The 14,951-nt window shown below is 47.8% G+C and overlaps 2 protein-coding genes across 2 annotated transcripts in view; one reads left to right on the top strand and one right to left on the bottom strand.

The window, feature by feature from the left end:
• Window positions 1–4,377, top strand: part of LOC106574467 (cohesin subunit SA-1) — a 52,080-nt gene extending 47,703 nt beyond the window's left edge. The window contains exons 20-26 of the mRNA XM_045697731.1: window positions 1,037–1,165; window positions 1,266–1,474; window positions 2,053–2,230; window positions 2,309–2,419; window positions 2,500–2,614; window positions 2,727–2,807; window positions 2,926–4,377. Coding sequence (XP_045553687.1) covers window positions 1,037–1,165; window positions 1,266–1,474; window positions 2,053–2,230; window positions 2,309–2,419; window positions 2,500–2,614; window positions 2,727–2,807; window positions 2,926–2,949 — 847 coding nt within the window. The 3' untranslated portion in view covers window positions 2,950–4,377. The remainder of the gene's footprint in view (window positions 1–1,036; window positions 1,166–1,265; window positions 1,475–2,052; window positions 2,231–2,308; window positions 2,420–2,499; window positions 2,615–2,726; window positions 2,808–2,925) is intronic.
• A 1,271-nt stretch (window positions 4,378–5,648) lies between these two features.
• On the bottom strand, window positions 5,649–14,638 carry LOC106574468 (propionyl-CoA carboxylase beta chain, mitochondrial). The gene is made up of 13 exons (XM_014150366.2): window positions 14,362–14,638; window positions 14,135–14,254; window positions 13,942–14,010; window positions 13,762–13,818; window positions 13,555–13,668; window positions 13,123–13,233; window positions 12,799–13,028; window positions 12,614–12,695; window positions 12,391–12,514; window positions 11,431–11,538; window positions 11,053–11,252; window positions 6,019–6,118; window positions 5,649–5,942 (listed from the first exon to the last, which is right to left on the bottom strand). Exons 1-13 carry the CDS (start codon window positions 14,605–14,607, stop codon window positions 5,821–5,823), a joined length of 1,683 nt encoding a protein of 560 aa, XP_014005841.1. The 5' UTR covers window positions 14,608–14,638; the 3' UTR covers window positions 5,649–5,820.
• Window positions 14,639–14,951: the final 313 nt, after the last annotated feature.

Here is a 14,951-nt window from a genome sequence, read left to right as displayed (position 1 = left end):
CACACACACACACAGACCCAGCACACACACAGACCCAGCACACACACAGACCCAGCACACACACAGACCCAGCACACACACAGACCCAGCACACACACAGACCCAGCACACACACAGACCCAACACACACAGACCCAACACACACACAGACCCAACACGCGCACACAGACCCAACACGCGCACACAGACCCAACACGCGCACACAGACCCAACACGCGCACACAGACCCAACACGCGCACACAGACCCAACACACGCACACAGACCCAGCACACGCACACAGACCCAACACGCGCACACAGACCCAACACACGCACACAGACCCAGCACGCGCACACAGACCCAACACACAGATTGTTAGAAAGCTGATCAACTCATTGTTTTCTCTGGTTTTATTCTTTAACCTCCAAGAATTGACCCAGTGTCGTCATCTGAGCCTTGTTACAATTGCTCCTCCGAGCTGATTCTCTCTTCCTCTCTCCCCCCTCGTCCCACTCTTCCTCTCACCTCTCTCCCCCCTCGTCCCACTCTTCCTCTCACCTCTCTCCCCCCTCGTCCCACTCTTCCTCTCACCTCTCTCCCCCCTCGTCCCACTCTTCCTCTCACCTCTCTCCCCCCTCGTCCCACTCTTCCTCTCACCTCTCTCCCCCCTCGTCCCACTCTTCCTCTCACCTCTCTCCCCCCTCGTCCCACTCTTCCTCTCACCTCTCTCCCCCCTCGTCCCACTCTTCCTCTCACCTCTCTCCCCCTCGTCCCACTCTTCCTCTCACCTCTCTCCCCCCCTCGTCCCACTCTTCCTCTCACCTCTCTCCCCCCTCGTCCCACTCTTCCTCTCACCTCTCTCCCCCCCTCGTCCCACTCTTCCTCTCACCTCTCTCCCCCCCTCGTCCCACTCTTCCTCTCTCCCCCTCGTCCCACTCTTCCTCTCTTCCTCTCTCCCCCCTCGTCCCACTCTTCCTCTCTTCCTCTCTCCCCCCTCGTCCCACTCTTCCTCTCATCTGTCTCCCCCTCGTCTCTCCCCCCTCCCCCCTCCACAGGGATGGTATAGAGTTTGCCTTTAAGTACCAGAACCCCCATGGTGCAGAGTTCCCTCCTCCTAACCTGGCCTTCCTAGAGGTCCTGTCTGAGTTCTCCTCCAAGCTGCTGCGACAGGACAAGAAGACTGTGTAAGTACCTGCCCTGTGTGTGTGTGTGTGTGTGTGTGTGTGTGTGTAGCCACTTTCTGTGTGTTTATGTGTGTGTAACCCGTCTCTCTCCTCCCGCCAGTCACTCGTATCTGGAGAAGTTCATGTCAGAGTCGATGTCGGAGCGTCGTGAGGACGTGTGGCTGCCCTTAATCTCCTACCGGAACAGTCTGCTAACAGGAGGAGAGGATGGGGACAGGATGTCAGTAACATCAGGCGCCAGCAGCAAGACCAGCTCCATCCGCAGCAAGAAGGGACGGACGCCAATACACAAGAGTAAACGCATCGAGGGTGGGTCCATCTCACACACACACACAGAGACACACACTGAGTGTACAAAACATTAGGAACACCTTCCTAATATTGACTTGCTTCAGTTCGTCAGGACATGGACTCTACAAGGTGTGGAAAGCGTTCCACAGGGATGCTGACCCATGTTGACTCCAATACTTCCCACAGTTGTCAAGTTGGCTGGATGTCCTTTGGTTGGTGGACCCTTCTTGATACACACAGGAAACTGTGTAAAAACACAGCAGCGTTGCAGTTCTTGATACACTGAAGCCTGCCACCTACTACCCCGTTAAAAGGCACTTCTGTCTTTTGTCTTGCCCATTCACCCTCTGAATGGCACGTATACACAAAATGCTTAAAAATCCTTCTTTAACCTGTCTCCTCCCCTTCATCTACACTGATTTGAAGTGGATTTAATAAGTGACATCAATAAGGGATCATAGTTTTCACCTAGTCAGTCTGTCATGGAAAGAGCAGGTGTTCCTAATGTTTTGTACTCTCTCTGTATAAATACATGTACCTACAGATGTTGCTAAACAGTGTGTTTTTATCCGTCTCTCTGTCTGTCGGCCCTCTAGAGGAGAGTAGTGTGGAGGCCTCCTGGCTGCGTGGTAATGACAGCCTCCAGACACCGGGGGCGCTAACCACCCCTCAGCTCACCTCCACCGTCCTCAGAGAAAACCCACGGCAGGCAGCGGACACACACCTACCTGACCACGACTCTGAACCTGGCTCCGAGAACGACTATGTACACAAGTAAGCGTGTGTGTGTGTGTGTGTGTGTGTGTGTGTACGCACGTGCACTGTCTGTGTGTGTAACGCTCTCCTCTGCAGTCCCCAGATGCAGATGTCTTGGCTAGGCCAACAGAAGATGGAGGACAGCAGGAAGGATAGAACAGCCATGAACTACATGAAGGCTCGCAACCAGACTGTCAGACAAACTGTGTACGTGTGTGTGTGTGTGTGTGTGTGTGTGTGTGTGTGTGTGTGTGTGTGTACTGACCCCCCCACCTCTCTCTCTCTAGTCGTGGTCTGATGGAGGATGACGCGGAGCCAATCTTTGAGGACGTCATGATGTCATCGCGAGGTCAACTGGAGGACATGAACGAGGAGTTCGAAGACACCATGGTCATCGACCTGGTCAGTGACGTCACTTCCTGTTTGATTCTGTCGTTTGGATCGTCAATTCTGTTGTGTAATTCGGCCAGTCTATATCGCACCATTCGTTGATTCTCGCGTTCTGTCGTTCCAGCCTCCCTCCAGGAACAGGCGTGAGAGAGCGGAGCTCAGACCAGACTTCTTCGACTCAGCAGCCATGATCGAGGACGAGTCGGTAAGGAAATCAAACACACACTCAGCCTTGCAGTGGTAAACCAGTGTGACCCTAAGATATCTAAAACATGATCCGTGATGATGTCATTTAACAGCATCTCTTTTGTCCGTTATCCCAGGGTTTCACCATGCCCATGTTCTGATCCAGTGTTCCCAGTCCTTCCTGGAGGGGGGAGGGGCCTTCCACAGGATGAGCTGTCAATCAAACATCAGACACTTGAACACCCAGACGAACTCTGATCAGCCAGTTGACGGCCTTGTGTGTGTGTGGAGTGGATCTGTTGGGATCTACCCTGAAGCTCCAGGGATCCACTCACTGGCCGGCCGAAGGATCCCATTCAACCCTGAGAATTTCGGACAAAATATCGTACAGAGTATCTATCGTACATAGAGAAGATCTTTTATCGTTCAGTGGATGTGTGGGTGTGTTGGCTACAAACCGGACAAAATATCGTACAAAACATTGTTCCACATTTCTTAAAAAAATATTGTAAACTTTCGGCCCTTCCTGTTTGTTCCCACTGACTTGTTTTAACTTCCTGTTATTGTTAGCGTTCTGGCTAATCTCTCCGCTAGCTCTGTGGTACTCATGGCCCTGTGCGCCCGGCTATACAGTCCCCCATGCCACAGTTGTATGGTGGTTTTGTTTCACTCCCGACGTCATGTATAGACCCCCCCAGATGGAACTTGATATTAAATGTGATAAATCTTTAGTCTCTCACTCCTGTCTCGTCTCTACTCTCTCTTCCCTTTCGATAGTGTTGAGAATGTCCTGTATTTGGTTTTATTGGCAAATGCACCAAACAGCAACCAATGGGACCAGAACTAGAAGAGTTCTCATTGGCCATACAAGAGGCTGTGATGTCATAGCCAAATCCCAAGCCCCTCCCCCTCAGAGCTTCAGACAGACACACCGACGGTGGAATCGCGGCTTTTTAAAAATAAATATATTTTGAATTTCAGTAGCTTTAGTACAAAGTTTTAAATGAAGTGAGTTTTTAAATTTGTTTTGTCCGATTATTTGTTTGTACAGTTATCTTTCTGAAAAAGTATCTTGTTTGTTGCCAAACGGTTGCCTAAATGCTTAGTCCCTACTGCTCAGGCTGTTGCCATGGATACCCAGCCTGTTAAGCGCCATATAAGGGTGTGTCCAGTGCGACCGTAGATGTCGTGCAGGCTCAATAGTCTAAAGTGACTTCCTCTTCATCTGCACTGATGAGGAAGACCTGGACAGGTAACCGCTAATATCCAGTAGCCTTCTACCATATTCATTGCACCTGTCCTCTCTTTTCAGATCAGTGCATATGAAGGTGGAGACCAGCAGAGAATGCCCCTCTAGTCTTATGTGGCTGTAGTTACACATAACAGTTGAATGGTTGGCTTATCACTTTGACCCACCCCTCTTGTTCTTCTACTGGCTGGTTAAGCTGCCCTTCTGTAAATATCAGAGATGATTGGTTCTTTCTGTAGCGATGGCATCACCTGCCCTTTAACCTTCTAAAATACTGTTTTTTTTTTCTTCATGTGAACTTGATCTTATCTTTTTTAAATAAATAAAATCTGTAATCTAATTCTGGATTGTGTGTTTTGCTGTATTGGACCGGTTCTAAGAATAGATTCCATACGGTGCCTTCGGAAAGTGTTCAGACCCCTTGACTTTTTTCACGTTACAGCCTTATTAAATGTTTCCCTTATCAATTGACACACACTACCCCATAATGACAAAGTGAAAACAGGTTGACATCTATTAAAAAATTCAACTGATAAATATTCACTCTTTGTTATGAGACTATAAATTGAGCTCTGGTGCATTCTGTTTCCATCTATCATCCTTGAGCTTTTATTACAACTTGATTGGAGATGATTTGGAAAGGCACACACCTGTCTATATAAGGTCCCACAGTTTGACTGCATGTCAGAGCAAACACCAAGCCATGAGGTTGAAGGACTTCTCTTTAGAGCACCAATAAGGCTGCAACATAAAATGTGGAATACTTTCCGAATGCACTGTGTATATATATAAAAATAAGACTTCCTTCCAAGACAAGCTGTCCATTTGACTCCAGAGGGGGAGAACTATGGAGACTGAGCCCCAACAGTATCTGTACTTTACTCTTTATATTTATCACTTTTACTTCACTACATTCCTAAAGAAAATAATGTAATTTTTTCTCCATACATTTTCCCTGACACCCAAAGTACTCACATTTCCGATGCTTAGCAAGACAGGAAATGGTCCAATTCTCTAACATATCAAGAGATCATCCCTACTGCCTCTGATCTGGTGGACTCACTAAACACATGCTTCATTTGTTATTGTCAGTCGGTGTGCCTCTGGCTCTCCGTATATGGTAAAAATAATGGGTGCTGTCTAGTTCGCTTAATATAAGGAATTTGAAAGTTCTCATTTTACTTTTGGCAGTTACGTTTACATTACACACACACACGTTCAAACTGTCTTTGGGATATAAAATTCTGTCTCACACAAAGACAGACATCTTTACAATTTCAATGATTTTATTTAACAAACTAGTCTGGATTCACGGCAGGTGTGTTAATTTAACCAGATAGAAAAATGCTGATTCTTCTAAACAAGTCCCACAGGGTTAGGGACAGATAAGTGGATCTAATCCAGGGCTCTCCAACCCTGTTCATGTGCGCTAGATTGGGGTTTGAGCGAAAACCTACAGGATGGTATCTCTCCAGGAACAGGGTTGGAGTTAAAACCTACAGGACGGTATCTCTCCAGGAACAGGGTTGGAGTTAAAACCTACAGGATGGTATCTCTCCAGGAACAGGGTTGGAGTTAAAACCTACAGGGATCTCCAGAATCACAAGGAGGGTATCTCTCCAGGAACAGGGTTGGAGTATAAACCTACAGGAGGATACATCTCTCCAGGAACAGGGTTGCAGTATAAACCTACAAGATGGTATCTCTCCAGGAACAGGGTTGGAGAGCCCTGCTCTAAGCTATAGGTGAAATTCGAGACCGGTTGGTCGAAGGTGTTTGTGTGTTAGAGTGGGATGTTGGCGTGTTTCTTCCAGGGGTTGGTCTGTTTCTTGGAGGCCAGAACCTCCAGGTCCCTACAGATCCTCTTCCGGGTGGTCGACGGCACGATGATGTCATCCACGAACCCTGAAACACACACGGTTACGATGGGGGAGTGGGTGTCAGGTTTGTTGGAACGGATGGTGTGTGTGTGTGTGTGTACCTCTGACAGCAGCAGGGAAAGGGTTGGCGAACTTCTCTACGTATTCAGCCTCCTGCTCTGCCTGGTTGGATTTCCCTCTGAAGATGATCTGTACAGCACCCTGGGAACAACATGTTAGAGGCAGACATATATTGGGAATGTTTTAAAGTGAGCACTGACCTTTCCCCCCCCCCATTTTGACATTGTGAATGTTGCCATGGCTAGAAGTATAGGTGCTGTGTGACCTTGGTGTTGTGTAGAAGGTGTGTGTGTTGTGTTACCTTGGTGTTGTGTAGAAGGTGTGTGTGTTGTGTTACCTTGGTGTTGTGTAGAAGGTGTGTGTGTTGTGTTACCTTGGTGTTGTGTAGGTGTGTGTGTTGTGTTACCTTGGTGTTGTGTAGAAGGTGTGTGTGTTGTGTTACCTTGGTGTTGTGTAGAAGGTGTGTGTGTTGTGTTACCTTGGCGTTGTGTAGAAGGTGTGTGTTTGTGTTACCTTGGTGTTGTGTAGAAGGTGTGTGTGTTGTGTTACCTTGGTGTTGTGTAGAAGGTGTGTGTGTTGTGTTACCTTGGTGTTGTGTAGAGGTGTGTGTGTTGTGTTACCTTGGTGTTGTGTAGAAGGTGTGTGTTTGTGTTACCTTGGTGTTGTGTAGAAGGTGTGTGTGTTGTGTTACCTTGGTGTTGTGTAGAAGGTGTGTGTGTTGTGTTACCTTGGTGTTGTGTAGAAGGTGTGTGTGTTGTGTTACCTTGGTGTTGTGTAGAGGTGTGTGTGTTGTGTTACCTTGGTGTTGTGTAGAAGGTGTGTGTGTTGTGTTACCTTGGTGTTGTGTAGAAGGTGTGTGTGTTGTGTTACCTTGGTGTTGTGTAGAAGGTGTGTGTGTTGTGTTACCTTGGTGTTGTGTAGAAGGTGTGTGTGTTGTGTTACCTTGGTGTTGTGTAGAAGGTGTGTGTGTTGTGTTACCTTGGTGTTGTGTAGAAGGTGTGTGTGTTGTGTTACCTTGGTGTTGTGTAGAAGGTGTGTGTGTTGTGTTACCTTGGTGTTGTGTAGAAGGTGTGTGTGTTGTGTTACCTTGGTGTTGTGTAGAAGGTGTGTGTGTTGTGTTACCTTGGTGTTGTGTAGAAGGTGTGTGTGTTGTGTTACCTTGGTGTTGTGTAGAAGGTGTGTGTGTTGTGTTACCTTGGTGTTGTGTAGAAGGTGTGTGTGTTGTGTTACCTTGGTGTTGTGTAGAAGGTGTGTGTGTTGTGTTACCTTGGTGTTGTGTAGAAGGTGTGTGTGTTGTGTTACCTTGGTGTTGTGTAGAAGGTGTGTGTGTTGTGTTACCTTGGCGTTGTGTAGAAGGTGTGTGTGTTGTGTTACCTTGGTGTTGTGTAGAAGGTGTGTGTGTTGTGTTACCTTGGTGTTGTGTAGAAGGTGTGTGTGTTGTGTTACCTTGGTGTTGTGTAGAAGGTGTGTGTGTTGTGTTACCTTGGTGTTGTGTAGAAGGTGTGTGTGTTGTGTTACCTTGGTGTTGTGTAGAAGGTGTGTGTTGTGTTACCTTGGTGTTGTGTAGAAGGTGTGTGTGTTGTGTTACCTTGGTGTTGTGTAGAAGGTGTGTGTGTTGTGTTACCTTGGTGTTGTGTAGAAGGTGTGTGTGTTGTGTTACCTTGGTGTTGTGTAGAAGGTGTGTGTGTTGTGTTACCTTGGTGTTGTGTAGAAGGTGTGTGTGTTGTGTTACCTTGGTGTTGTGTAGAAGGTGTGTGTGTTGTGTTACCTTGGTGTTGTGTAGAAGGTGTGTGTTGTGTTACCTTGGTGTTGTGTAGAAGGTGTGTGTGTTGTGTTACCTTGGTGTTGTGTAGAAGGTGTGTGTTTTGTTACCTTGGTGTTGTGTAGAAGGTGTGTGTGTTGTGTTACCTTGGTGTTGTGTAGGTGTGTGTGTTGTGTTACCTTGGTGTTGTGTAGAAGGTGTGTGTTGTGTTACCTTGGTGTTGTGTAGAAGGTGTGTGTGTTGTGTTACCTTGGTGTTGTGTAGAAGGTGTGTGTGTTGTGTTACCTTGGTGTTGTGTAGAAGGTGTGTGTGTTGTGTTACCTTGGTGTTGTGTAGAAGGTGTGTGTGTTGTGTTACCTTGGTGTTGTGTAGAAGGTGTGTGTGTTGTGTTACCTTGGTGTTGTGTAGAAGGTGTGTGTGTTGTGTTACCTTGGTGTTGTGTAGAAGGTGTGTGTGTTGTGTTACCTTGGTGTTGTGTAGAAGGTGTGTGTGTTGTGTTACCTTGGTGTTGTGTAGAAGGTGTGTGTGTTGTGTTACCTTGGTGTTGTGTAGAAGGTGTGTGTGTTGTGTTACCTTGGTGTTGTGTAGAAGGTGTGTGTGTTGTGTTACCTTGGTGTTGTGTAGAAGGTGTGTGTGTTGTGTTACCTTGGTGTTGTGTAGAAGGTGTGTGTGTTGTGTTACCTTGGTGTTGTGTAGAAGGTGTGTGTGTTGTGTTACCTTGGTGTTGTGTAGAAGGTGTGTGTGTTGTGTTACCTTGGTGTTGTGTAGAAGGTGTGTGTGTTGTGTTACCTTGGTGTTGTGTAGAAGGTGTGTGTGTTGTGTTACCTTGGTGTTGTGTAGAAGGTGTGTGTGTTGTGTTACCTTGGTGTTGTGTAGAAGGTGTGTGTGTTGTGTTACCTTGGCGTTGTGTAGAAGGTGTGTGTGTTGTGTTACCTTGGCGTTGTGTAGAAGGTGTGTGTGTTGTGTTACCTTGGTGTTGTGTAGAAGGTGTGTGTGTTGTGTTACCTTGGTGTTGTGTAGAAGGTGTGTGTGTTGTGTTACCTTGGTGTTGTGTAGAAGGTGTGTGTGTTGTGTTACCTTGGTGTTGTGTAGAAGGTGTGTGTGTTGTGTTACCTTGGTGTTGTGTAGAAGGTGTGTGTTGTTGTTACCTTGGTGTTGTGTAGAAGTGTGTGTGTTGTGTTACCTTGGTGTTGTGTAGAAGGTGTGTGTGTTGTGTTACCTTGGTGTTGTGTAGAAGGTGTGTGTGTTGTGTTACCTTGGTGTTGTGTAGAAGGTGTGTGTGTTGTGTTACCTTGGTGTTGTGTAGAAGGTGTGTGTGTTGTGTTACCTTGGTGTTGTGTAGAAGGTGTGTGTGTTGTGTTACCTTGGCGTTGTGTAGAAGGTGTGTGTGTTGTGTTACCTTGGTGTTGTGTAGAAGGTGTGTGTGTTGTGTTACCTTGGTGTTGTGTAGAAGGTGTGTGTGTTGTGTTACCTTGGTGTTGTGTAGAAGGTGTGTGTGTTGTGTTACCTTGGTGTTGTGTAGAAGGTGTGTGTGTTGTGTTACCTTGGTGTTGTGTAGAAGGTGTGTGTTGTGTTACCTTGGTGTTGTGTAGAAGGTGTGTGTGTTGTGTTACCTTGGTGTTGTGTAGAAGGTGTGTGTGTTGTGTTACCTTGGTGTTGTGTAGAAGGTGTGTGTTGTGTTACCTTGGTGTTGTGTAGAAGGTGTGTGTGTTGTGTTACCTTGGTGTTGTGTAGAAGGTGTGTGTGTTGTGTTACCTTGGTGTTGTGTAGAAGGTGTGTGTGTTGTGTTACCTTGGTGTTGTGTAGAAGGTGTGTGTGTTGTGTTACCTTGGTGTTGTGTAGAAGGTGTGTGTGTTGTGTTACCTTGGTGTTGTGTAGAAGGTGTGTGTGTTGTGTTACCTTGGTGTTGTGTAGAAGGTGTGTGTGTTGTGTTACCTTGGTGTTGTGTAGAAGGTGTGTGTGTTGTGTTACCTTGGTGTTGTGTAGAAGGTGTGTGTGTTGTGTTACCTTGGTGTTGTGTAGAAGGTGTGTGTGTTGTGTTACCTTGGTGTTGTGTAGAAGGTGTGTGTGTTGTGTTACCTTGGTGTTGTGTAGAAGGTGTGTGTTGTGTTACCTTGGTGTTGTGTAGAAGGTGTGTGTGTTGTGTTACCTTGGTGTTGTGTAGGTGTGTGTGTTGTGTTACCTTGGTGTTGTGTAGAAGGTGTGTGTGTTGTGTTACCTTGGTGTTGTGTAGAAGGTGTGTGTGTTGTGTTACCTTGGTGTTGTGTAGAAGGTGTGTGTGTTGTGTTACCTTGGTGTTGTGTAGAAGGTGTGTGTGTTGTGTTACCTTGGTGTTGTGTAGAAGGTGTGTGTGTTGTGTTACCTTGGTGTTGTGTAGAAGGTGTGTGTGTTGTGTTACCTTGGCGTTGTGTAGAAGGTGTGTGTTGTGTTACCTTGGTGTTGTGTAGAAGGTGTGTGTGTTGTGTTACCTTGGTGTTGTGTAGAAGGTGTGTGTGTTGTGTTACCTTGGTGTTGTGTAGAAGGTGTGTGTGTTGTGTTACCTTGGTGTTGTGTAGAAGGTGTGTGTTGTGTTACCTTGGTGTTGTGTAGAAGGTGTGTGTGTTGTGTTACCTTGGTGTTGTGTAGAAGGTGTGTGTGTTGTGTTACCTTGGTGTTGTGTAGAAGGTGTGTGTGTTGTGTTACCTTGGTGTTGTGTAGAAGGTGTGTGTGTTGTGTTACCTTGGTGTTGTGTAGAAGGTGTGTGTTGTGTTACCTTGGCGTTGTGTAGAAGGTGTGTGTTGTGTTACCTTGGTGTTGTGTAGAAGGTGTGTGTGTTGTGTTACCTTGGTGTTGTGTAGAAGGTGTGTGTGTTGTGTTACCTTGGTGTTGTGTAGAAGGTGTGTGTTGTGTTACCTTGGTGTTGTGTAGAAGGTGTGTGTGTTGTGTTACCTTGGTGTTGTGTAGAAGGTGTGTGTGTTGTGTTACCTTGGTGTTGTGTAGAAGGTGTGTGTGTTGTGTTACCTTGGTGTTGTGTAGAAGGTGTGTGTGTTGTGTTACCTTGGTGTTGTGTAGAAGGTGTGTGTGTTGTGTTACCTTGGTGTTGTGTAGAAGGTGTGTGTGTTGTGTTACCTTGGTGTTGTGTAGAGGTGTGTGTGTTGTGTTACCTTGGTGTTGTGTAGAAGGTGTGTGTTGTGTTACCTTGGTGTTGTGTAGAAGGTGTGTGTGTTGTGTTACCTTGGTGTTGTGTAGGTGTGTGTGTTGTGTTACCTTGGCGTTGTGTAGAAGGTGTGTGTTGTGTTACCTTGGTGTTGTGTAGGTGTGTGTGTTGTGTTACCTTGGCTCCCATCACAGCCACCTCTGCAGAAGGCCAGGCGTAGTTCACATCTCCTCTCAGGTGCTTGGAGCTCATGACGTCGTACGCTCCTCCGTAGGCCTTCCTAGTGATGATGGTGATCTTGGGGACGGTGGCCTCAGCAAAGGCAAACAGTAGCTTGGCCCCGTGTCGGATGATACCGCCATACTCCTGAGACGTCCCTGAGAGAAACGGCGAGGAAGGTGGAATCCTCTGGTTTGAAAAGAATCGAACTTGTTTTGATTAAAAATGAGTTGATCACAGTACGGCGGTTTCACAATTAATGTGAAAGCTGTCAAGCGAGACATCTACTTTTTGACGTGCCAATTATTCATGAGGAAAGCCAGACTTGCGCACTACCTGGCAGGAAGCCGGGCACGTCCACGAAGGTGAGGATGGGGATGTTGAAAGCGTCGCAGAAACGAACGAAGCGAGCTCCTTTCACTGATGAGTTAATGTCCAGACAACCTGCACACACACACACACAGGAGAGGTATCACCAGCATCACTACCACCACCACTACTACCACCGTCACCACCACCACTGTCATCACCACCACCACTACCACCGTCATCACCACCGTCAACATTACCACCACCACCGTCATCACCACCGTCAACATTACCACCACCACCGTCACCACCACCATCATCACCACCACTACCACCGTCATCACCACCACTACCACCGTCATCACCACCGTCAACATTACCACCACTACCACCGTCATCACCACCGTCAACATTACCACCACCATCACCACCGTCATCACCACCACCACTACCACCGTCACTACCACCACCATCATCACGTCAACATTACCACCACCATCACCACCACCACCGTCATCACCACCACCACCACCAACGTCAACATTACCACCACCACCGTCATTATCGTCACCGCCACCACCACCGACAACATTACCACCACCACCGTCATTATCGTCATCACCACCACTACCACCACCGTCATTATCGTCATCACCACCACTACCACCACCGTCATTATCGTCATCACCACCACTACCACCACCGTCAACATTACCACCACCACCGTCATTATCGTCACCACCACCACCGCCAACATTACCACCACCACCACTAATACCGTAAACATTACCACCACCACCGTCAACATCATCACCACCGTCATAACCACCACCACCACCAGCCATTATCGTCATCACTACCGTCAACATCACCACCACCGTCATAACCACCACCAACATCACCACCGTCATTGTCGTCATCACAACCACCATCATCACCACCACCACTACCATCATCATCACTAATCCATCATACTCTTCTACTCACCAGATGCCACTTTAGGTTGATTCCCTACAATTCCAACAGTTCGTCCGTTCATGCGAGCGAATCCCACTACGATGTTTTTAGCGTAGTTAGGCATGATCTCAAAGAACTCCCTCTCGTCCACAATCTAAAGTTAAAACCACAGATCAATAGACAACAGGCTGTGTGTGTGTGTGTGTGTGTGTGTGTGTGTGTGTGTGTGTGTGTGTGTGTGTGTGTGTCGTACCCCCTGGATGATGTCCAGCATGTCGTAGGCTTTAGTGGTCTCAAAGGGAACGATGGTGTCCAGACCAGGAACCAGTCTATCACTGGAGGAGGAGAGGGATGAGATCAAACATCTAGGAAAATCCCAAATGCCATGGGCAGTTCTGTGATTGGCTAGTCTGTTAGAGGAGTTCTGTGGTTGGGTACCTGGGGTCGTGGCACTCGGTAATGGGGGCGGGGTCCTGGTTGCTAAGGGGAAGGAAGTTGAAGAAGTTTCGGAGGTTGAGCAGAGCATCGATGTCGTTCTCAAACGCACGGTGAGCGACGCCTGACACGGCGGTGTGCGTTTTAGCTCCTCCCAGCTCCTCCTGAGTGACATCTTCATTGGTGACAGACTTCACTACGTCAGGACCTGTGATGAACAGGTATGAGGTGTCCTACACATACACACACAATCAAAGATCTGGATATAACCCATGGTAGTTGTATTAATTGTACAGTACATCTATGCAGGAAGGGTGTGTGTCTTACCTTGACCATAAAGGTGAAGTCGGTCAGCGCAGGAGAGTAGACAGCTCCTCCAGCACAGGGACCCATGATCAGAGAGATCTGAGGAACCACACCTGAAGCCATCACATTCCTCTACAGAGACAAAGAGACCGGGAGAGAGAGAGAGAGGGACCGGGAGAGAGACCGGGAGAGAGCGTGAGACCGGGAGAGAGCGTGAGACCGGGAGAGAGCGAGAGACCGGGAGAGAGCGAGAGAGGGACCGGGAGAGAGACCGGGAGAGAGCGTGAGACCGGGAGAGAGCGAGAGACCGGGAGAGAGCGTGAGACCGGGAGAGAGCGAGAGACCGGGAGAGAGCGAGAGACCGGGAGAGAGCGAGTACATTTAGAAGCGATGTCATTTCTTTGCTGTCATCCTCATCCCAGTAACCAGTCTAATCAAGCACCGCCCCCTTACCAGGAAGATGTCGGCGTATCCAGCCAGTGACTCCACCCCCTCCTGGATCCTTGCTCCGCCAGAGTCGTTCAGACCAATGACTGGAGCACCCACCATCATGGCCTGGTCCATGATCTACAGACATAAAGGGATGTGACTAGAAGTAATGAATGAGAAGCAGGAGTGGTGTGAGCCACCAGGCCCTGGAGAGTGAGCCCGTCCTCCTACCTTACAGATCTTCTGTGCGTGAGCCCCAGACAGACTGCCTCCAAATACTGTGAAGTCCTAAAAGAGAGCAAGAGACATTTATTATGAAAATAAATGGTAACTACTTTGATATATGTGTGTGTGTGTGTGTGTGTGTGTGTGTGTGTGTGTGTGTGTGTGTGTGTGTGTGTGTGTGTGTACCTGACTGAAGACATACACCAGCCTTCCGTTTATCCTCCCCTGTCCAGTCACCACACTGTCCCCTGCGAACTAGAGGGTGAGGGAAACTGAAACCATATTGATGACTGAATCAACATTTTAAAAAATGATTCAGTTTATTCCATTGTGTCCATAGGCTGGATAAAATGTAGGAACCTCTATTGTGAAGTGTTACCTTGTTGTGGTCCTCTTCCATGCCGAAGTCAGAGCAGCGATGTTCCACAAACATGTCATACTCTACAAACGAGTCTTTATCCAACAGGAGCTCAACTCTCTCTCTGGCTGTCAGCTTCCCCTGTGGAGAAGATCATTACACAGACAAAACGTTATACGGACCGACCGACAGGCAAACAGATAAATACACCAAACTGACAGACACTTGCGCATGCTCAGATTATTTACCCTTTTGTGTTGCGCGTCAATTCTCTTCTGACCTCCTCCGATCAGCGCTGCATTCCTCTTTCTGTCTATCCTCTCCTGAACGGAGAGATGACTAACGGAATACCACCGCCGCGCCTGCTGCTGCAGCTGGGACTGGGCTACGGCTGCCGAAGCCACGCCATGTTTTACCTGCCCGAATGTTTTAAAAGAAGCTTTTAGTCCGGAAAGGAGACCGCAGCTGCTCCGTGCTACAGCGAAGGCCGCCATTGTTGTCTGACTGACGTATAAGGGTGGGTGGGGACTGTGGGAAAGTGACGCGCGTTTGAGCCAATCACCAGAAGTCATTTTTTGAATGGCCAGTCAGAAACGAGGTAGATCTGGATGGGGATTGACTTCACGTGTCAACATATTAAGAACCGTGTATGATAGGTCAACCTTGAGGGGTTGTAGCTTAATAGTTTGTGGTATCAATGTCATGGAACTACAAACTACACTTCCCGAAAGTTGGTTTGGTATCTCCTCTGTGATTGGTCGGTCTGACCAACGCCCCTTGCCCCTTCCCTCCTAGCCACAGCTCCTTTCCTAAGCACTGTTGTAGAGCTAACATCATT

The sequence above is a fragment of the Salmo salar genome, chromosome ssa16 (genome assembly GCF_905237065.1).
Source record: "Salmo salar chromosome ssa16, Ssal_v3.1, whole genome shotgun sequence".
Lineage (NCBI taxonomy): Eukaryota > Metazoa > Chordata > Actinopteri > Salmoniformes > Salmonidae > Salmo > Salmo salar.
Note: the sequence above shows the minus strand (reverse complement) of the source record. Positions and strands in the feature narration are given on the sequence as shown.